Here is a 24,216-nt window from a genome sequence, read left to right as displayed (position 1 = left end):
GAGTTGCCATCCTTAAGCAATTTCATTTTATTTTCCTTATTAAAGGCATTGGCGTTCACTGCAGGAGGTGGATGCATTTCCCTCTCACATCCTGGCATCCTCACTGCCTCACAGGCCTGTTTAATTTCTCGAGGGCTGCAGGAACATCCTTGTCCATAAACTGAAACCTGGTCCCTGATGTCTGTTATATTTCTCTTTTCCCTTCAGACGGCATCCACAGCGTTACGGCTGTTTGCACCCTGCGCGTCACCATCATCACAGACGACATGCTCACCAACAGCATCACGGTGCGGCTGGAGAACATGTCCCAGGAGAGGTTCCTTTCTCCTCTTCTCTCCCTGTTTGTCGAGGGGGTGGCAACAGTGCTCTCCACCACCAAGGACGGCATCTTCGTTTTCAACATCCAAAATGACACGGATGTCAGCTCCAATATCCTGAACGTGACCTTCTCAGCTCTGCTCCCTGGCGGCATTCGCAACAAGTTCTTCCCCTCTGAGGACCTGCAGGAGCAGATTTACCTCAATAGGACGCTGCTGACCACAATCTCCACGCAGAGGGTGCTGCCTTTCGATGACAACATCTGCTTGCGTGAGCCCTGTGAGAACTACATGAAGTGTGTCTCAGTCCTCAAGTTCGACAGCTCGGCCCCATTCATCAGCTCCAATACTGTCCTGTTCCGCCCCATCCACCCCATCAATGGCCTGCGGTGCCGCTGCCCACCTGGCTTCACCGGCGATTACTGCGAGACTGAGATCGACCTGTGCTACTCCAACCCATGCGGCAGCAACGGGCTGTGCCGCAGCCGAGAAGGGGGCTACACTTGCGAGTGCTACGAGGACTACACTGGTATGTGTTTATCTTATCTTTGACCCATGATTTATAGGTTGGAACATCAAGCCGGCCGGCTCTATATCAATCTGAAATTGCTGACATTCTTAGTCAAAGGGAGAAAAACTCCTGACGGAGCTTTCTTGTGGAGGGGAGGCTTGTGTCGCATGTCACTTTGGGTGAAATGTGCATCTCCGAGTCACATGGTGACAGGAACCATGCACTGCTCCAAGTCAGGGCGGGGGGACCAGCAGCTGCTGAAATGATTCCCATGTGTGAAGTTCATAGAATCGCTTGAGTTGGAAAGGACCTTTAAAGGTCATCCAGTCCAACTCTCCAGCAATGAACAGGGGCATCTACAGCTAGAGCAGGTTGCTCAGAGCCCTGTCCATCCTAATCTTCAGTGTTTCCAGGGATGGGGCAGCCACCATCTCACTGGAAAATCTGTTCTATGCTTCACTACCCTTATTGCAAAACACTTCTTCCTTACACCCAATCTAAATATCTCCTCTTTTAGTTTTAAACCATTTCCCCTTTGTCCTCTCACAATAGACCCTTCTCAAGAGTCTCTCCCCTTCTTTCTTATAGCCTCTTTTCAGATACTGACATTTATACTCAGAACAAGATATACAAATGCATGTAACCTAAATACCTGGGAGGAACAAGGTGGGTCACACTCCCTGTTCATGGTTTCCCATAGTAACTCCTTCCTGCCCCCTCAGCAGTGCCTACCAGGGCATGAAGGGAGTGTGCAGCCTCAGTGAGGTCACTGGGCCCCAGGCCAGACTAGGGATAAGGGATACCTTGTGGTGCCCAGAAACCGCAGCAATACACATTTATGGGAAAAGCTGTAAGTCAGCTCCAGTTTGTAAATATCCAGATCAGTGCTTCTTCCCAGCTTGTGTCCAGTGGCCTGTTGAGGAATGTACTTTGCCTCATCATGGTCTTGACAGCTAATAAAGATCAAAGTGCTGCTTCTCCACTATTTCTGAGATGTTATGGAAGAACATTAGCTGAACGTTTTCTGGTGCTTCTGGAAAATCAGTGGGATTATTTTAGTGTTTGAAATTGCACAGGCATGTGCACGTTCTGCAATGACATGCTGCTTGCCTGCAGTTGGTGCTGATGACTCAGCTACGTCTGTTGTGACCCCCACAAGTGAGGGGTATGGCAGAGGGGACTGCTCCCAGAACTGCTTCTCACTTCTGAAGTTAAAAAAAATTGAAAATATAAATTATTTAAGCCTCCATATAAAATAATTTGCATGATGTGAATGCCTACTGAGCTGGATGCAGCCCTCTAGGTAGAAGGGTTTTTCTTCATTTTGCATGGCTGTTGGCTCAGGGCTGTCATTAAAAATGCAATGGTGAAAGGAGCCAGTAATCAGTGAGCAGGGACATGGCAGAAGCACGGGAACTGGGCAGCACGTGGACTGGAGGAGATGCTCTCTGATATCAGAGGGGCTCAAGGTAGCCATACCTTCCTGGGTAAGGGACAGGCCTTTTGCTTGACTAGTGAAACTTTGAATCCAGTTGTGATGGCTGGGATATCTGGTCTTCACTGAAGAGGGCTTTTCTTAAAAGGCTTCTATTGTGTCTCTTACATAGTGAAATGCATTATAAAGCCCTTTTTCTGTGCTTGGAGATGATGCGTGATATGTGAAATATTGGACACCACTAAATAGATTTTATGACCAATTATTACATAAATACGTTAAATGAAATTATTGTAGCATTAATAGGAATGGTTAGAAGTACAAGTTTCATTAGACAAAGATATGCATATAAATAGACTTAATTCATTCACGAGTGAATGTCTTGGAAGGTTTTGAAATGACATACATTCCTGTATCAAATTTTGAGGGTCTTTTCCTGGAAATCTTCGGAACAGAAAGATTAAATATACTTAAAAAGGAAAGAGGAAAATTTTATATTAATAATTCATGAATATATTTAAAAATTAATACTGCAGTCATAACAGCCACAGTGCATATTTAGAAGAGAAACACCATATTATTCATACACAAAAGAAAATTTTAACTTTAACTGTACTTTCAGTGCATGTTTGCTGAGTTAAAAGATAACTGTCCTACTGCCAGGATGTTGGAGGGATCAGAAGTTAAGGAGTGAGCTCTGCCTGCGCCCACACCATCTTTAGGGCCCAGAAGTAACCTTGCTTCAATGAAACACTTCATTGTTTGAAACAACAATTTGGATTTCAGTCACAGGCAGGTCAGCCAGGGGAAAGCATACCCATCCATGTTCAAGAGGGCCTTGGAATCCCTTATCCTGTAAATTGATACAAATATTGAATATTGGTTTTATTGCTGAAAACAAAAATCCAGTATCTGCTCTGTGGTTGGTTTGTGCAACACGAGTGCTTTTAGGCTCAGTGTTTATGACAACATTTTTTCCATCAGAGCTGACAAACACCCACATGTGGTGGTCATTAGTTGCTTATCTCAAAAATGTTATCAACAAGCAACCTAGTACCAAAAATATTTTACAAAGTACTTGATCCATTATTGCATCTTGTCCCAATCTCCTTTAAGAACTGTGTTATTTTACCTACAGTTTTTACCCCTTCTTTAAACACTAGATCATGAGCTAGTAATCAGAATATTGCATTTTCTGCTTATATATGAATATTCCTTCTTTGCAACAATGCAGATTTGATATCTGTTTAATATTTAAACAACATAGGTTTGATTCAAGAACAGCAATGTGAATTGACTCTCATAATGCAGTAAATGGGAATAGCAGAGTAGAATTTGGCTGATGGCATGGACAAAGAAGTGCAAAGGCTGGGAGAAGCTGGCATTAAGAAGTATTACCATGGGATTAACTCAGTGTAGTAACGTACTGGCATGAGGTACTTATGAATCTTTGGAATAACTGTAGAGGATGAAATATTAATGGTAACAGTCAATGAAATGCAGCCTGCTCTGGGGACTCTCATGTTTCAATTTCCCAATTAAGAGCTATGTAGAAAAATAATTACAAGAAAATACTAAGATCTGTCATCTCCCTGGTAAGATACACTGCAAGTTGATGATAAATCACTACACAGTCATAACCCTATACTAAATCTATCAGACTGGTCACCTGTTAAAAACACAGCGTTTATTTCCTGTAGCAGATAATTATGTCCTAACGTAATCAGATGGAATTTCCTCCCGTTTTTCCACCCTGCTTTGAAGCCCTCCATTTGGTTTGATGTAATTGTTAGTCATTTATACATGATGAAAGTTCCTCTGTCTTCAGGAGTCTTCTGTTACTTGCACGAAGGTAAACTGAGCTCTCAGAAGGTATTTTTGAAACCTGAATACTGACTAGTTTTTGGTGAGTTGAAATTAGCTTCACTTCCTGTGATGCGAGGAGGTGAGTGGCCAAGGACATGTATTTCCAGTCGTGTTTTTCAGAATAGTGACCTCTTTAAGTTCTGTTATTTGTGTACTGACCCATGCACAGAAGCGGACAGTGTGCACTAACAATGCTGCTATTGATGGCAGGGAGCTGTGTGCCTGACTAAAGGGTTAAAGGACGTCATTTATGCTAAACAAACACATGTAATGAACTCAAACACTGGGGAAAGCCTGCTCAGTTTTTCTGGCTATGTTTTGTGTATCTCTTAGTGCTGCAGAAGAAGTTGAACCCACTGCAGTTCTGCTTAGGCAGAGCAATGTCTGCAGTGCTCGGGGTGAACCCTTGAAGGATGGAGTATTAATGTGATTCACACACGTGGCATGGTTGCTATGGCAGTTCCCTACTGAGCTGTACATCCAGCCACGTCTTGATGCCTCCAATGGGACGTATCCTATCAGTTGGTTGGGATTGCTGCAGTTCCTCGGCAGCCAGCAATCCTGCTCAGCAGCAGCCCCAGCATTCTCCTCTGTGGTCTCACTTCCAAAAAGTAAAATCGAATTTTCACAGACCAAAAATACTTCAAAGGGAAAAAAAAAATAAAAAAATCCTGAGATAACGAAGAGATTTAATGTTCCCACAGTTCTCCTTAACCTCCTTAGCTACGTCTCCTGTAGCATGGAGCAATTTCAAGGGAAAAAAAAAACATTGCGAGAGAATTTCCCATATCCTCAGCATCTCTCCTTGGATTTCACTTCAGAGAGGGGAGAAATCTTAAGTGGTCATAAATCTCCTAGTAATCAAATACAGCAATTAGAGAACTTTTATGCTTTTTTAGTCCTAATATATTTTTGTGATACCATATTGACATGAAATCTTGCCATCTAACTTCACCGCTGCGAATTCTCACTGTGTGCCATGAGAATGTAATTATAGCTGTTTTTGCAGAGTGGTACCAAAATGCCCCATTCATATTGTTTGGTAAGCTCTCGGTGTTCGGCTCTTTCAAACAACATCTAGCAGTAAAAGTAAACGTGAAGATCTGCTTCTTTGGAATCTTAGCTTATATCCATCCTTTAGATAGTAGTTTCACTACTTGGTCTGATACTAGATTCTCATTTTTCAGGCCAGAGAGATTTATCTGGAAGAATTTCAGCTTTCAAGTACAGAAATCTGGCAGCCAGGGTAGCCGTAATGAGCATTTTATCTTGGGTGAGAGTGTCTGAAATTCCATTCTTGGTTACACTTCTGCAGTTCCACTGAAGCCCTGCACCCATAGGTGTGTAACAGCAGAATCTTGTACAGCATATCTTAGTATGAGACATTTAGACATCTTTAACTCTTAGGCCATGGTTTTGCCATGGCAAAACTGAACAAAGCTTATCATCGCCAGGCTGTGGGGCATCGCCAGCACTGTCAGACAGTTGTGACTTTTGTCTTGAGCACCAAACATCAAGCAGTGAATTTTGCTCTTCCCAAACACTCTTTTTAAATGTAGGGATGTTGTCTACAGTATAGGACAGCTTTATGGATTGTCTCTCTGTGGTACCTGATTCAAATATTAAGGCAATGAAGTGAAGTTACTGAAGTACTTTGTACTGGTGCTAACTAAACAGTGTCCCTTAGTCCTGGTTTTCAAGGCTGTGATACTGTCTTCCAGGTACATTTGCTTAGTAAATATTTGAAAACAATGGCAAGTTCTAATTCTTTAAAGATAGTATATTAATTTTCAAGAGTTCAAATGCAATTACTCTTTTTAGGGCACAGGGTGATTCCTGCCATTTTCAGAGTTTAAAGCCTATATCTTTCCCCATTTGTGAAAAGTACTGTAGAATTTTTGTTCTGACTTCGGATGCAGGAGAAGTTGAGGAAGAGTGCTGTCAACCTCCTGAAAGCAGTCACTGTTTCTTGATGCTTCAGGGAAAAATACCTGGCTTTCTTTACTTGCAGTACCTGAATAGCAATAGAGTAGGAAAGTCTAGGTCTATAAATTTTTCTTGGTTTCCAGCAGTGCTATGCCATCCTCTTGTTTGCACATTTGTAGGGAGACTGGGCCTTTATAATTGCAAAACAGTTTTACTTTTATTTCTGTTTGTTTGTCACTGCAACTGAGATGACTTTTTCACACCTGATGATGAATGAATGTATGCAGACATTCCTTGAGATTATTACTCTTTAGTTTTGTTCCCTGCGTGTCTCTCCTGTAACTTCTTCAACTTTCTCTGTCTCATCTGCGTGAAATCTGTGTAAGGAACGCCCTCTTCTACCTCTGTTGAATAGGCAGGCATTTCAACTGATGCAGACACAGCACCCCTACATGTGGTAGCAGCTGGATTTGGAGCGGCTTCTCTTGTCTCCTAGTCCCTCGTCCCTTTCAAACCTCAAGCTCACAGTGCTCAGCCATCTGACAGGGACCCTGGAATTGGTGCAGGAGATACTCCAAAAGCAGAGCTTAGCTCCTCCAAACATTTTTCAGAGCAGAACTGATGCAAAAGCTGGAAAAGCCTATCTTTTCCTCTTACGATTCTTACAGCTCAGCTGTGTACTCTGAGACATTGAATCTCATAAATCTTACTACAGTGCTTTGAAGTTTCCCCATATGACCATTGCATTTGCCCATGCAAAAGAGCAGTAAGCCCCAGGTGTTGTCTCGTGAGCTGACTTAATATCTAAACTTATGTGGAACTTATACAACCTATTCTTTGCAATTAGCCATGGACAATAAGTCTTCTATTGAGTATTACACAGTGCATGCTGCATTTGAAGAACACAACAGTCTATTGCGAGAGTTACTTTTCTTAATCTTTTTTTAGTGTGATTTTGCATCATGATTTCCTGAAAATGAGTATTGGTTTGGGATATTCAGATTAAGATGTATCAGCAGGCAGAATTCTTACTGTTGGGTATACATGTCAAAAAAACTATGACTTCAGTTCATTACAAGCCATAGCTGTACAAAACTCTTCTCATCTACGGATTGCTATGGGCTCTGCAAATCTACTGCTGACAGAGGAAGCCTCTAAGATACCCCTTTGAAAAAGAATGGTACTGCCTCTCCTCAGCAAAGGGATGGAAAGAAGCACAGCATCTTCTAGGTTACATGAACAATCAGTGGCAAAATCCAGAGCAGCATAGGCAGCTCGTGGTGCTGATGGCTGGAATCCTGGAGGAGGTCCCTGTGAAAGATTTCTTTCCTGATACACACTCACACAGTCACCCACTGTTTAACTCAGAGATTCTTTTGTGTCCCTGCATGTTAGAATGGGTCCTTCCATGTTTCTGCAGCAATGCTGCTGGGGCATGCAGGGATGGGGCCATATGGCTGGGCTGCATCTGAGCGCTCAGCCATGGCCTAGGTAATGCATAACTACTGATAGCTGAAATAGTAAAAACAGAGCAAAGTTAAAATTTTGTATAATTGAGTCAAAAACAGAAATTTCAAAAATTTTTCACATTTCTGTCTACTGTGTTTCTGTCAGTGTTCTTGAGTCATGGGAAATGAACACTGGAAGTCTGGATCTTCTATCAGATTTGCTTCTTCAGTACTAGAAGAGGTTCCCACTTCTGTCAGTGGATTTTCTCTGACAGATCTTTCCCTCAACTTCCACCTATGCTCACTTGTCAGAATGCAAGAAGCCTTTTCTAATTGGATTACTGCAGTGTATTTGTTGGGAGTTCTCAAACTGTGTAAATGGCCTGAAGCCTTAATATCAATCTGCTGTGCCTTCTTTTGAAGCCTGGAAAAGAGTTTTATCACCTCACCCTGATGTGTTTAAACTAGCTACTGTTTGAGGCTTGCAAGGTTCCCTGGCCATGCATAACTTTCCCTTGTCCCTGTCCCAGCAGCAGCATGGGAGGCATTTGGCCCTACTGGGGTCTCTTCTGGAGCCTCACAGCTTCTCCTCCTCATCTGTGGAAATGCTTACATTTGATCAAAGCCCTTTGCTGTCATTTTGAAACCTAGCTATGGACTCAATGCGTTGTTTGTTCTTTTTTATGATGGTCTGATAAGGCTCCTGGTCTTAGCAGGTGTTTTCATAGTGGGTGTATGGAGGGTGCTTTGTACAAGAAAGCAGCACATCCTACTGATCCATTCAGCCTTGCCTTCAGAAGTTACCTTGGCCATACATGTCCTATGTAGTTGTAAGTTTAGCCCTTCCAAACTGGTGGGTTCTAGAAGACCCTGCTGAGTGATTATAGTTTAACCTATAGGTTTTCTCTTGCATTGTTTTGCAAGAGACTCTTGGGTAGTTGGCTGACCTTCTCTTCATTTACCTGCTTCCCTTCCCAGTTACCTACAGAGTTTATTGCTCATGATTTTACACTTCCCTTCCCATTGTTGACGATATCAAGTGTCATATAGCTAAAATTCTGAAGAATTTGGGAAATAACCTATTTGAGGATGATTCCATGCTCACCGTGACATTTTCACACCTACTTATTAATGCCACCAGTGTATGTTTCATTATAATCTGAGGAAAGATAGCTTCATAATCACACACTCATGGTGCCCTGGGTGTGGTAGGCTGCTGACATGGCATTGGTGCCTACTTGGCCCTGGCACTGGCCTGTTTCCCTGCTCTTGGCAAGAACGTGTCACATGAATATGACTTTATCAGTTCATTTTTCTTAATATAAGGGAGATATGGATTGAGCACCTCTGTTACCTGTAGCCCTTCCAGTTAATAATAGACCAGAATAAATTTGGAATTTTTTCTTTGAGCATACATGAAAACTCTCTTTTATTTAACCTAGCGCACAGTATTTCTTTCTGAATGATCTTGCTCCATCATTTTTCGGCACCTTTTAGGCTCTTACTTGCTTTTGACTTGCACTCCTGATTTTGTATTGATGGAATTTCTGTTACCACACCCAAATGGGTGTTGTGATTCTCCCAGGCTTTTTGAAACCTTTATAATGTGTTTGCTTATCTTCATAGGTATAACTAAAAAAAGTGGAAGGTAGAAAGTAATTACACAAAGTGGAGCTATTTAATATTGTAATTTTACAGGCACATGTAAAACCTCTGCTTACTGATGAAGCTAGATTCCCACACACCACCATAATTGTGAACATTTGTGCTGAAGAACATGGATCTGAGAGAAACTTTGCACATTTCGTGAGGTTTAATTAACTTATTTTAGATAGCAGTGAATTAAACTGTTGCAAACTTCTCTATGAACGCATTTTAAAGTTGTGCTGTGTTAAATCTATCATAGTTGAACTGTGTGTAACATATATTTTTTCTCATAGTCTTTTAGTGATAATTTTTAGGATGAAGTTTTAAAATGGGTGTAAACCGTAGAAATGCATCCTAATATAGCAGAACATACAGTTGTTGAGTGTCAAAATAGACCGCCCTTCCAGGGCTTTACTACCAACATAAGTTTCCTTATGGTTCCTTCCATGAGTTTCGTTATGGGTTCGTTCTCACTGAAAACAAATCAAATAAGGAAAAAAGAGTAGGGAAATGAGGAAAAGAAGCAAATAGCAGCAACTAAAAACTTTGAGTTATACGTGGGGAAGATAGACTTATCACGAGGTAGCATTTTTTCCAGCATGCCTTATGGCCCTGGAAACCCCCTCATAATTCTCCTAGCTGAGATGAAGGCTAAAAACAAAGGAAGAGGAAGGTGGGAATTAAATATTTTAGATCCTCCAAAACAGAGAGCAAAATGAAAGAAAATTAACTTTGAAGGAAAATGTAACGGGCCTCCTTTTCTCCTGGTTAGGAATACAAAACTGGGAAATGCAAGCCAACAAATAGTAAGATCGAATTGGAAAAACCATTTGTAGTTGCAGAGTTAGCCATCTCACTTTTCATCAGTCAATAAACAACAGGAAGGTGAGCGCAGAGCCGGCAGGAAGGATTGTTGGGCAGAGACCGGCGCATCGGGGTGACGTCCTGTTAGGGAGGCAAGAAGTGAAGCTTCTCGTGTGCCAGTTCTTTGTGTTACGATGAACGAAGGTTTCGACAGCTGAGCGCCAGACTGAGGCACTTGGCCTTGAACATCAAGATAATTACAACCCTGCCGTACAGTTGTGCGGGGCTTTGTGGGAACCGCAGCTTCATTGTTGGTGCAAATGCTCTTTTGTTTGGAGCATCACGGTTCACTGCCCGCATGGCAGCGCTGCTCCTGGGGGTCCCGCACTGCACCCTGCCCCGCACCGCCGCACCGCAGTCGTTAGCCTCAATTTTCTGTTTGCTTCTGAAAATCAAGATGAAGAAACTTTCCTTTGGGCAGTCTTCTAAATTCCGTTTCTCTAGACACGTAAGAGATACTGTACTGCACTTGCAATATAATGTTTTAAAATGTATTTTTAGTAGGTAGAGCAGCTGGCCTTCAAAGGTCAGCAAACTGATGTGCTTATTGTAAAAATCTTTATTATGAAGGTGAGTGTCATTTATTAACAATTAAACACGACCTAAGTGACACAGTAAAGCATATTAACTAACAGGACTGGGTAATCGTTGGAAGTGACTTCAGAATGAAACTATTCTATACAAAGGCTGAATGGTAACCGATTAGCTGCTGTAGGAAGAGTTAATGATGAGCCATGGAAGCAGGCTGCATGCAGTATCAGCTTGTCTAAAGTTTTTTAAGTTTCTGGTCTGTACATTTAAAACTAAACTGATTTCAAGATTTTTGGTGCAAGATGTGACACTGCGATGCCTTTTTCATTAAGAATAACTTGACTTCCCTGATTAAGTCACTTTTTGCTTTCATTTCAGTTTTACTGATCAATGCAGGAAATATTTTTGAGAGTATCTTTCTAACCCTGATCCTTTCAATTTGACAATAAAGGAGCTTCTTTTTTTTTCCCCCCAAAAATTTCCCTTAAGTGTGTAGTGGGAAAAATTTGTTGAATTTCAGATTGCATTTGCTGATTTTATATGTTCTGTGGAGGAAAACCTCTGATCTGCAGTAATGACAGTTGTACTGTGTTTCTTAGTATAACTTTCTGTTAACCTAATATTTCTTATATAAAGTGAAAGTACAGAGCTCTGAAATGCTACCCTCTTGAGATGTAATTACAATAATAGATTTACTTTAAGCATGTTTTTCAGCTGCTTTATTAATATTTTATGGTTCCTCCTCAAGTATTCTACTAATTGGCCATTATGCTTCTTTCCACCAAGTGTCTGTGACCACCCAGGATGTTAAGGACCATGAGTTTGTTTGAGACCTGCCTGTTTCCCCAGTGCCATCATTTTTACCATAGTATTAGATTACAGGTGTGACTTTTTCCTGTGGAAATCTGAGTTGAAAACAAGCTTGCACCAGTCATCATGTAATGGAGGTGTGTGGAGCTGCTTTCTTACAGTTTGGGCATTGGGAATTGCAACCCTTTGGTGTCCTCCTTTATGGAAAGCAGTTTAAGGAAAAAAAAACAAGCTGGAAGTGTTCAGGAGGTTGGGCTGGGCCTGAAAGCACGTCTCGTTTTCCAAGTCCGAGTTCCTTCTGATAAAAGTCATTATTGCACACAACCCCAGCACAGACACCAGGCTTTGCTCTCTTTCCTCAGTCAGGTAAATAGCTTAATATATTTTGAAAAGCACTGTGGGAGTCTGATATGGCCTGTGAAATGGTGTCTGGGAGGATTTGTGGTGCTGATGGTGGTATTTGGTGCCCAGTGAAAGTGGCAGCTTTTCGGAAGAATCTCTTTTATCATCTGAACAGGGACATGATGAGGTCACAAGTGACCTTTTTCTTTCTTACAACGGCTGCCCATGGAAGGATGTGAGAATCAGCCGTGGCAGTTGGTTCCCATACTGAAGTGCCTGCAGGTGCACAGGGATGCAAATAAGGACCAGGCTGCAAAACCTGTCCCCAAGGGAGCATGTCCTGCAGGCCACAGAGGCTGCTCCAGCCTTCAGTCCTCTCCACGTGCCTTTCCTCAGCTGGAGACAAACTACATGGCACAGGGAGGGAAAAAGGTGACATCAGGTGTGCATTATGGTAAAGGCAGAGGAAGATGATTTCTCTGAAAAAATACGTGGAGTGGGAAATATTGCTGTAGATGAATTACCTATAGTATGCAGAGGTGTGTCGTGTTCTTACACCTCCAGGTTTCTCATTGGTTTTAAAAGAGAGCAGCAGGAAGGGGAGATTTTTAGGAAAGTCTGTTCCAAGAGGTCTCTCCCAGGTGAGACATGAAATGCAAATTGCAGACACAGTGACGTTATCTAATTTGTGTTTTATCTTTAACATCTACAGTAATATTTTTCCCCTACTAAATATATCCTGAGATAAAGCCTTTGAAAGGCAGTGCTTCATCACTGTATCTTACCCCATATCAGTGCAATTTGCATTATGGTAAACTGTATAACATATGTACCTGCCGCAGAACTCAACAATAAATGAGAATTTTTGTTTCCTTTTTCTCTTGCATTATTCTGTGTTGTATATAGTCCTAGGTGACAAATGTAACCTAAAGAAGTTTCTAAATCTGTAACTTCCAGGTCGAATGGAGAGGGAGGTGACATCTCGTGAAGGTCCTGTACATTCAAACAAATGGTTGAGTTTATCTACAGAGCTTAGAGACAGTTGTGAAATCACGGAGAGTCAACCAGGAAGAAATTACCCATAGGATCCCATAGAGCAAAAATGTCTAGGTAGCTGCGGCAGGCTGAAGGAACATGTGGTTTTTGGTTCTTTTTCTCATTCTCTTCCACCACATCTAAAACAATCCAGGAAAGTGATTTTCCTCAGAAGCCTGGGGATTAAGTCAGGGTGCTGCTGGAGCACGTGGCAGGGAGAAGTGGAACACTAAGGACCCAGCTGCCCCATGTTCGAGCCAGGTGAGTCTTGCTAGGACCTCATTTGAAGATGGGTCAACAATAGTTTGCTATTAGCACCCTGGCTCTGCACAACAACGCAGAGGGGCTTTTTTGGACATTTTGACACTAAACCATAATCTGTAAAATCCCAAGATTCATTTGTGACTTGTACTTTGTTTCTGTCAACTGGTGGAAGTTGCATGGGAGGGGCAAGGTCCAGTGACTATTCAGATTGAGCACATAACATCTTGAGAACATGCTCATCATTTCTGAAATACGGACTAATTCATTTCTTCAACAGATGTGCCCCAAATATCACTAATCCTTCTTATCATTGTTTCTTTTTTTTTTTTTCCAATTATTCCTTCTCATTTAAATGCAAAACCACAGAAACGCCAAATCCCAAATCATCCATCCATGCATCCATCCCTGCAGGGTGCTTCAGTTTTGCATTGTTTTGTGCCTAGGGGACAAAAAGAGGCACATCTTTGCTTAGGCTGGTGCTTTGCATAGGAGAGTGTGCCTGGTTTTGGATTTGAGAGGGGTTGGGCACTATGTCAGCAGTGTGTGGCCTGAAAAAGCAAGAGAGACAGGGTCCTGAGCTTCTCCTGCTTTTGCTTTTGTTAAACAACAATGCTTGTTTAGCCCTGTTGCCACTTAATGAGTGACTGGCACATGGAATGGGGTCCTGGCCTTTCTCTTGCCCACTTGGCAAAGGGAGTTTCCCATCATGGTCCTCCTCCTATGAGTTCTTGGGGCCATGAGACAGCTGGGGTACAGATGCTGTCCTCGAGGTCCCCAGTGGAAAGAATGGAATGAGTAGTCACTGGGAAGAGAACGAGAACTGGGAGAGAAGCCTTGGAGCAGCTACTTTCACTTGTGTTTTTCAAGCTGGAATTTGATCACCAAGAGCTCTCATGTGCCTTGGAGCCAGCAGATGCCTCCCATAGCTCCAGAGATAAATAAAAGAAAACAGAAAGCCTCCTATGTTCAGTAGATTTGAACATCTCATGATTAAAATCTCACGACCTTTAACCCAGTCCCATGATATTTGGAAATCTGATATATTGGAAATTCTTGTGGGGAACAGAGAGATGGTGAAGGAGAACATTTATGTGCATCTGGGAGAGTGCTGATGGCCCTGCACCGTCCCTTCCCACCCGCTCAGAGCTTTAGAGGTTATGTCCACAAGAGAAATTAAACTACAGCCAGTGATTTTGAGTATATTTTTATAGGATTGTTTTCTATCTGTCACCTTGGAGAGCTACTGGCAAGCTATATATATATACACACACTAGACACACTATATATATACACACACACACACACACACACACATATATATACACAGTTTGTGAGATTACTTGTTTTTGTTGTTATTTTGTTCAGTGCTTTAAATTCAGATTACTTGCTTGCAAATTCATCTTGTTACATCTGGAACAGTTAGCAACTTCCTATGTAAATTAAGTACAGATGTCATTACAGTTACTGGGATTTAGTCCTAAACAACGTGTATAGGTGCACACACGTGTATATTTGGTGTGTGGTTGTGTGGGTTTATGCATATTTTATTTGCTTTGCCCTGTTTCTCAGCTTCTGCATTTATAGTGCAGAAAACAGCACAGGGGACAGAAAGCAAGGAGGGAGAGGGAGACTCCAACTTGGACATTAAGCTCTTGTTTCTCCCTGTAAGAAGGTTGGGGCTGATTTTAGTTTTCCTAGGTCAGTCCCAACACTGAAAACGAATTTAATCTGGAAAAGAAAATACCAAAGTGTGTTTCCTCATTTGAACATTAGTAGCTTGGAGGAATCTCCCGAAGCAAGGAACGTCAATGTCATTATTAAATCTGCTGAGTGCTTCTACCACTGAAGTGGCAGCAGGACTTTGGCAATTGATCTGTAAGAGAGCCCAAATTTACTCCTGCTCTTCTGTGTCTTTTATGTAAAATGGTACATGAATGTAGTCATCCCTTGTGAATTGTGGTCATCAGTACACAGGTGGCTTCTAACTTCTGTTTGATCCACCTTCTTCATTGAGAATGGTTTGGTTGCTTTGGGTGACTGTTCTCTAACTTCTGCCATCAAACTAGCAGAGTATTTTCGTAGGTTTATTTGTTTGTGTAATGTTTCATTTGTAAATGGTCTATACTGGCAGTTAAGGCTGATTTCTCCCATTTGATTCTGGGAATTGACTCATCACCACAGAATGACTGAAGTCATTAATTGTCCTTTATGGACAAGATCCCATATTTATTTTTATTACCTGACTTGTGCCTACATTCCAGGCATGCCAGGAATCAATTTTCCTGTAGTATGTGCCTGCACAGTTGGTGGAGGGAAGTGGGTATCTGCAGCAGGTGTTGATCCAATTCACCTCAGTCAGGCATAAGCCACTGCACCCATCCATGAGCTGTATAAATTTACTTTCAGCAGTATTTCCATAACAGTTAAACCTTTTATAAGAGCATTCCTTCATTGTTATTCCTGGGTGCATATTCCTGCCTCCTTCCCTTGTGCCTGCTGTGCTATTCATCCTACCGTCCACCCCATTAGGAGAGACCTAATCAGAAGATCACTAACCCTACAATAAAGAAGTGAATGAGGTTTTGCTATGTTAGCCCTGCAGATCAGCCTACTGCAGGATTATATGAATGTCAGTGCATGGGAGGAGAGGAGGAAAGTACTATGAGTTTGGGAAAAGAGGATGATGGTGACTCAAACTCATCCTAAAAAATGATGAAACAATCCACAAAGTGGGGGGGAGGAAGGAGGGGAACATTGAATCCCACTCCATTTATCTCATCCTAGTAAAGATTTCCAGGCAGTTTCTACAACTTAACACGTGTGGGCAACATGACTTTAAATTGGAGTCCTGCAGAATAGGACAAAAAGGAGAACTATGGGGTGGAAGCTGCACATGCTTTTAGCAGGTGATAGGGGAGGCCAAGGACCTGGCTTCTACCACTCCACTGCGTCCCTCTCTCCTCCAGGAGTTCCCATCCTCTTGCATCTCCACTATGCAGTGCATTCACTGCAAAGGAGATTTTAGAACCAGATTTTAAATAGATATTTGTGAGGACTGTTTTTCCTTTTTTTTTTTTAATGTTTTCTTTTTTTCAATCTTATTGCATTGATTGTTGTAGTGCTAAGTGTAGTTTAGGAATAGTAACATTTTATTTACTAAGAGAAAGAAGAGGATTGGTTTTCCCATAATGTGCAAAATACTTAATAATTTTTTAATGGTAGCTGCTCTTTATTAGGGCAGTGGGTCAACAGAGATTCCTTGAAGAATTCAGTTACTCTGTTTCTTGTTTTTCCTTTCCACTTTAAAGTGTGTCATTTTAGACTGGCTGCTTACGTCAGCTTTCCATTCTGGTGAAGCAAGTAGAAGCATGGAGAGAACAAGATTAATATGTATCTGGAGCAAATAGCAGAAGGGAGGAAAGGAGAGAAGAATCAATTCAAGTCAAACAATTGCAGACAGTGAGTGAAAAATTAATGTGTCTAGGGAAATTGGAGAAAAAGAAGCAAGAGCAACAGTGCAGGTCTGTTATACATGCAGTAGTATTTCCGTTGAAGAGACAATCAGGGAATTGTACCAAGTTTTGAGTACTAGTCCTTAAACAGGAATATTGCAGCAACGCATTGCAGTAAACTTAAGTGTAGAATAACTCTGTATTTGTTCCAATGCCATCGTGTTGTTTCCACTGAGTTTTTCCAATATTATACATTGTCTGCCATTGTAAGATCAAGCAAGTCGCCAACAAAACCACAGGCGAATTTCTGCAAAGGCAGACTCATTGATGCCTGCCAGTGTGCTTTTGGGTACATAATGTTCAGCTCACAGCATATTTTCATTCACGAGATTAATTTTTTTGTTTTTAAAATAGCTTTTATTTCTTTCAACTTTTTATCACCTTTTATTGCTCAAGCATTAAGGCCTTCTCTTACTTGATTTGGAACGTGCCAGAGGAAGACCAAATGAAACCATTTTCTAGCTAATCTTTTCCTTGCATATTCTTGTTGCATTATGACTAATAATGTGCTGTCCTCACTTACATAACATTCATATGAGAAATGTTACAATTAACATCTTTGTAAAGTTAATCCTGAAAGTGAAGAAGGAGTATATGAAAGACAGTATGGCTTAGAACAGGAAGCTGGGTCAAAAGCATGGCTATCACGTTGTGATCTCAAGGGCTTTATAACTGGGAAGCACTACATAAAGGGCCGTGTAAAAGCCTCAGGATGTGTAGCTTTAATAGTCATCAATATTAATGGGGAGAATATAAGATCAGCTGCTATCCTGTAACAGTAAACCTGTTTCTGGCTTGGTCCGGCAGTTTTTCAAAGCCCGAGAAGCTGCCCAGCAGATAACAGGCACACACAACCTGTGTTATCTGACAGCACATGCCTGGGGTTTAGCAGCTGTGGGGGCTAAGCTTGACATTTCCTACTTGGGTTTCACTGAGTTGTGATGTATAAGTAGATTTTAAAGTGCACCAAAGTAAAAAAAAAGAGAAATTATGTTAGCAGAAGAAATAATATGAAGAAAAAGCAGCCTAAGTGGCAGGGTGAGCCACCTCCAGCATTACAGCCCATCCCCAGGCTGTGTTTGGTGGCCATCTGGGCTGGCCCTCGGCACCCACACCCCAATATCCCCTTGCTGGCAACCAATCACCATCCTCTCCATGCTATGTTTTCTCACTGCACCGCTCATCAGTTCACACAGGCTTCACTTCAGATTTTGAGTGCTTTTTAGGCCCCAGCTTCCCACAGCACAGCTCTGTAGGATGGAGCTGTGGCCACCCCAGGCAGGGACAAGCTGAAGGGCTGCAAAATGTGGCGTTGGGTTCCAGGTAGATTGGGTGCTCCCGAGCACAGTGCTTTGAAAGCTTGCACAGATGTCTGCTTAATGATGCCACAAACGTTGTGTTTCTAAATAAATGCAAGCACTGGTTTTGTTTTTGGAAAAATGGTAAATAAGGATTGATCAAGTTTCTTGGTAGACCCTTGTGCCTGAAGTGTAGTGATGTATGTCATGGAGTTATCGTAGAGATTTCAGGAATGCTGTTTTAGTATATTTCAGTAAATATGAAGAAAAAAAAGAAAATTCACCGTCAAAGAATATCCTTCAAATTCAGTTCTCGTTTACATTAGAGAGTAATGAGAATTCAGAATAATTTGGGATTGGGTAATTGGTCATTAATGATAGTAAGTTGACTGAACGCAGGACAAAGGATTATGTTTAAAGTTGAACTGCTCTTTTTTTTTTAACTGCTTCTTTAAGCATCACAATGAAAAGTAATAGTAAACATGATTCAATAGAACTTTAGTGTAAGCTTTCTTTTCTCTTAATCAGTTTTTCTACTCGACAGTTCTTCTTACATCATACAGTTAATACAGAGCTGTCAGCAACTTCCAGCTTAGACCTTTGTCTTATGGCTCTGTATTGCCATGGCATTTCCATAGCACACCAACAATGAGATATCTCATTTCTGCTTGTGTCTTGTCTTTTTCTCCTTGTGTGTTCAAGTCTGCATGTTATTTGCTTTTGCAAATATATCATTCTGTTTTCAGAAAGCCTTGAAGATTAGATTCCTCCCTGAGTTGGAGAGTTAATTCACTAAATATCCTACTACTTTTTTTAAAGGGACAGATCTGTGCTTGACTGTTATATAGGGATCATGTTTTTTCAGTTTTTAGAGGATTTTGTTATGTGAGATATTTTGCAATTCTTGGATCGCGGGGAGTTGGGTTCTGTTTATGTCATGGATTGTCAAGAAGTGGTTTCTGTAGCATCTGCAAAGTGCATGTGATGTGTGTGTGGTTTTTTGGCGTATTCCATGCAGCGAGGGATGTTTCTGACTTAGGTGTTATATACAGTTTCTTGCAGAAGAAGCACATTACAGAGCATTTAAATCTAGCTGAATTCCTCATTAAAGTTTTAAGGAAAATGTCTTCTTATAATCTTGCCTAACCTGATACTCACAGTTAATAAATGGAAACAGGGAGATATTTGAGTGGTTTTCACAGCTTTTCATCTTAGTGTTAAAATGAGAGTACAAGAACATCAGTCATGATTCTGAACAGCTCTAAGCACAAGCTTGAAGTTGAACCCTTGGCTATAAAGTTTATTACTTCAGAAGTTTGGGCTTGCACACCCTCTGGGATGATGGGAAAGATGTATTTTTTAATTTAATGGTGAGCATTACAATTCTAGTGATATTTTTCCAGGTCCCCTGTGCCTTGTATTGTGCCCTTTGTGCACACACTGGGAAGTCCCATATGCTGTTTGCAAGGAGATGCCCAGCAGTGCACGTGTGAGGAGGCAGCTGTCTGGTGGCTGTTATGGGAACAGTGCCGAGGAGGAGAGGTCAGCCCTGAGCTGAACTCGCCTGGACAGCACACATTTACCTCTGCTGAGTGATCACAGCACGTGATGATGCAGTGTGAGGAAGAAGGCAGCAATGCTGGACATCTACACACAAACCAGGTGCAGAGTGCTGCAGCTCGCAGCATGGCACAGAGCAGAGGTGCAGACCTGGGGCTGGCTTGGGGCAATGCTCTCAGAGCACCTCCTGCCCAGCTCTGTGCTGGCGCTGGCGTGGGAACCTGGGGAGCAGCTGCTGCGGCACAGCTTTCCATTTGAATTTGCCTTTGTTTTGTGAGTCACTGCTTGCAGTTCCTGCTGCTTTTACTTTCCTCCAGGAATGCGATTGCACGATTTTAGCTGTGCCTGAATTACTGTAATTGTATAATCTTGCAGCAAGTCATCATGCAAATATCAAACTGATGGAAACGTGTTCCTTCAGCTGGCTGTCGTGTCGTTTTGCTCTGTGTTTTGTTATCAGACAGTTTTACTGAGCTTATGCTCCATTCAAGCTTATACTCCATCTCCAATTTCTGCAAACAGCTTTATGGGCAGGATCTGAAAACACTTTAAAACATCGCAGGGTTACCCAAGGAAGACACATGCCAAAACGTAAATGTTAACCAATTAACTCACATAGAGGGCCAGCTTTGTGTGCATTGAGTAATTGAGCAACTGCCCAGCCACAGCAGGCTTCTTAAAGCAGGTGCCCTCTGCGAGTTTTGAACCACAAATTGTAACTTGTTTTTTGAACTGTGGTCGCCTTTCAGATTTTCAGCAAATGTAGGAAAGATTATGGTGTACAATCAGCAAGACACCTGATTCCTTAGTACTTGCATTCAATAGATATTAATACAGATTTTGAAATATATTACAGATGAAGCATTTGATTGGAAAAAAGCTTCAGGAAGCACGTGCAATCCTTAACTTTTACATAGAGTTATTGTACTCATTTCTGACAGGTCCAGAAAATGATTGTCACAGGCAGGATGCACTGGAAATATGGAAGCAATCCATATGTCATCAGCATCCTGCTCATTCTTTCTGTAAATGCTTTGCAAGTGTTGTCACAGGCTCTGCCGCGCCCTGCCGCTGACATGGGCTGCGAAGCCGAATTCCATTTGAGCTGAAGTGCAAACACTTATCTGTTGACACAATTTTCAACCCACAGTGAAATGCTGGAGCAAATTACACATATTCTGGTTGACAGGGAGCATGCAAGATTTTAAATGGTGGTGCTACCTCCCCTCTTACAGATCTATCTGTCACCTTTATATTTATCACCAGCTGTGAAAGCTACTAAGGAATCTGAAAACTGGGGCCAATGTTGCCAAATATTTGAAATAGGATTAGACTCTGAACCACCCTAAGTGACTGACAGACAATGCAGCATCCTTACTCCCCTGCAGTTGCAGATTTGTACATCGTTTGCTGATGGAGTCAGGTGCAGAGATTGAAAAGTAGTGAAGCCCTCACAGAAGCCCAGGGTTCGTGATGCCTTCTGCAGCTTAGCTGGCATGTTGCCTTCCCTGATGTCTCCTTCTGCCCTTCCAGGAGAGTACTGCGAGGTGAACGCCCGCTCCGGCCGCTGTGCCCCAGGTGTGTGTAAGAATGGAGGGACCTGCGTCAATCTGCTGATTGGGGGATTCAAGTGCGAGTGCCCACCAGGAGAATACGAGCGGCCCTACTGTGAGATGACCACCAGGAGCTTCCCCCCACAGTCCTTCATCACCTTCAAGGGGCTGCGGCAGCGCTTCCACTTCACCGTCTCCCTCATGTAAGTCCCAGACCTCCCTGTTTTGTCCCCATCCCAATGGCTCCTAGCACGGGGTGTGTCTGATAGCTTCTCCCCTCAAGGTTGGAGTGTATTTATTAAATATTGTAACCAGCTGAATTATCTGTGTGTAGTGGTCTCTGGGGGGGATTTCAAGCTTTGACTCGAATTTCAAGTGGGGCAAAATCACATTGTTTGAAAGCATTTAATTTCTGTCCTGTGGAAGATGCTGTAAAGGTTCTAACCATTTCTCTTTTACTACAGACTTTTACTAAAAATTTCTTTACTAGGAACTTTGTGTTTTTCACAAGCAGTTTATTTACCTCCTCTGCTTTGGAGATTAGTATTTGGGTATACATAGTTCTTTCTTGGTGAAGCGCTTCACACAGCTGAAAGGGCTCATTCCAGCCCTCACAGGCCTTTAGGGGACCACCAGTACAACAGCATCTGGAGAGAGGACAGCAACTGATGTCACTGCTTAGGGGGATCACAGAGTAGTGTGTCCTGCTAAGGGTCTGCTTGGTTTCCTTCCTTTGCTCTAGAGCTCTTATAGGCAGAGGTTTTGCTCTGTGGGGAGATGGTGTGGGGAGAAAGGCCTTTCCAGGCAAAGGGGTGGTGCCGAACCACAAACTCCATCCGCATCTCAGCAGCCCGTGGCCAGAGAGGCATGAGAGTGGATGGTGGGTCAGTCAGGTCATGGCTGAGCAAAGGCTGGTGCTTCTCGGGTTCTGGTTCCCAGCCTCATGGCTGGAGCAGCCCTAACTGTCACAGTTTCTCACCTTGCTCCTGCTGGCCTTCATGAGCAGCTCTTCTTCTCGTCCTATCCTGGCTGTCAGGCATGGCAGTCCACATCCCTGTCCCATCTGCCGTGACAGATCCATGTGGGACAGACTTCACCTGGACTGCCTGTCACTTGTCCTATGGGGACAATTGAGGAGCTCTGGAGCGAGGAGAGCAATGGTGGCAGCCACGTGGTGTACAGCAGGGCTCTCCTCCACTGATTCAAGACTGCCTAGGTTAAAAAAAAGAGAGCACTTCTAGAGAAGACTTTTTTGCTCAGCCATGTCATAGAGTTTATCTGCCATGGAGTGAGAGCTTCAGATGGAAATTCATGTTTCCTCTGGAGAGGCTGCAAGGTTTGCAGCTCTCCCACAGTCAGGGTTGGCCTTTGGTTGTCCCTCATGGTTGACTTTGAGTAAATAGTGCAAAATGTGTCAGCTCCAATCCTGATGGGCAAGGTCAGAAGTTTGTTGGTCTGTAAAGCAACAGATGCAACAACAGAAGCGTTTTGTGTGTCTGTCTAGAGAAAATGCTCAGGACTGAGAAGATCAGGCACGTGTCCCATGTCGTGCTCAGCAGATGCTTGCTGTTTTACTTTTGGCTGGGGATAGGCAGGTTCTAGTCCAGAATTTTATGGAATCTTGAAATTACAGCTAAACCAGGATGTGTGGATGCAGTTTGCATGCAAGCCATGGCAGGGAAGAACTATGCGTGAGAAGGTTGGTTTAGAGCATCAGACCTAAATACACAGAAAAGCTGAGAAGCAAAAGACTCAGTTGGCCTTGTCAGATCCACAGTAAAAGCAAACAAAGGAGTGGCCTAGGCTGGCTGCCAGCATAAATTACCTGCAGTACCCTTGTAGTGTCCCCACAGCCACGTGGTGTCATTTTTCAGGCTTTCAGGAGGAGATCTTTGATGTGTAGGGTCCTTCACATTAAAGTGACTGGAATTCTCTGCATGGGCGTTATTAAGAAATAATAACTTGTTTTCACGTGGCAGTGCTTGCCCCATGATTTCTTTGGCATCTTTAAATTGAGATGGCATACTTAGTCCTGAGCTAAACATTGTACAGTCCACTCAGTGTGACTGTAAAAAGTGTAGGTCATCCTGGGCTTCCATGCTGTCCAGGACAGTGATATTTTTAGCTTTTTGTACCTGAAGCTCACATTTTTTTTACGCTTGCTGGTTTTTTTTATTATCCTTCAGTACTGGTGGAAAACATTATGTGAGCAGAAGCAAGAATTAGTGGTTGGACTAGACAGCGGATTTGCCTTGGCGTATTTCATGATGTGGGAGCACTCTTAACATCACTGGGTGTCCAGCTTCCTTCAGGCTTCATTTACTCATGACCTGCTCCTGACAAAGAGCAGGGTGCTTGTGAACTCCACATCCATAAGTAAAATGGGATTTTTTGAGGGGGAAAAAAAAGAAAAAAGTCCATATGCTTGTTATGAGCTTAGCAGATGAGCGAACACCTCCCATGCAAAACCAATTTAGGACATGTGGATTTTATATGGCGTGTACCGCTGCTAACAGAATAGATGCCACAGTGTTCCTAATGAAAAGGGTAAAAGAGCAAAAATTTGGGTGCATGTTAACTCTAAATATGTTTCCTTTGTGCAGTTATTCAGGGTACTGGCCAGGCGTGTCTTTCTGCCCCCAATTCTATACATCTTTGCCCCTTCCCAACAGCTGCTACTCCGCCTTCTTCTCTCCCAGAGATACTATCAGTGAAGATATTTTCTCACCGTGCGTTCAGGATTCTCTAAGAAAGTTTGTCTTTTGTTTCCTGTGCTAAAAATATCTCTTCTATTAAAGCCTAATGTTTTTATTCCCCTGTGACATTCTGACAAGTTCAGAGGCAGCAGTGCTGAGCTAAGGATATATGCAGCAGGTGCCTTGGGATAGTGTGAAAGAGTGGAACTGAGCACACGCTGAGTTAACGAGTTAACAGGCATAAAAAATAGAAAGATACTTTGCTTTTTTTAAATTAAAATGATGGTAAAGTATTAGCTATATCCAAAAAATATTTTCAAGCAAAACTACGGTTCCTGTTGTTGCTGGTCAAACAGACTGTCAGCTCACTCAGACCCTTCTTGTTTCCTTTGCCCTTATATCTAACCTAGTTAGATTTGATCGAAGAAGTTTTCATGAAGCAGACATCCACTGAAAAATGAGATGCTACAAAATGTTTTACAGGGGCTTTATTGCTTTGGATGAAATGCTTGACTGGAAAAAGTAAAAGCTAAATTAATGTTTTGATAATATTGAAATATTTCAATGGCATTGTCTTAATTCATTTAGTCTAACTTTTACT

General features: G+C 42.3%; 1 protein-coding gene across 1 annotated transcript in view; it reads left to right on the top strand.

Annotated features, from left to right (window-relative positions):
- Window positions 1-200: 200 nt before the first annotated feature.
- The window catches only part of CELSR1 (cadherin EGF LAG seven-pass G-type receptor 1), a 95,379-nt gene continuing 71,363 nt past the window's right edge, over window positions 201-24,216 (top strand). Inside the window, 2 exon segments of the mRNA XM_031552882.1 lie at window positions 201-846; window positions 20,900-21,122. Of these exon segments, the coding sequence (XP_031408742.1) occupies window positions 267-846; window positions 20,900-21,122 (803 nt within the window). The 5' untranslated portion in view covers window positions 201-266.

The sequence above is a fragment of the Meleagris gallopavo genome, chromosome 1, assembly GCF_000146605.3.
Source record: "Meleagris gallopavo isolate NT-WF06-2002-E0010 breed Aviagen turkey brand Nicholas breeding stock chromosome 1, Turkey_5.1, whole genome shotgun sequence".
Taxonomy (NCBI): Eukaryota; Metazoa; Chordata; class Aves; order Galliformes; family Phasianidae; genus Meleagris; species Meleagris gallopavo.
This window is presented reverse-complemented; position numbering and strand designations above follow the sequence as displayed.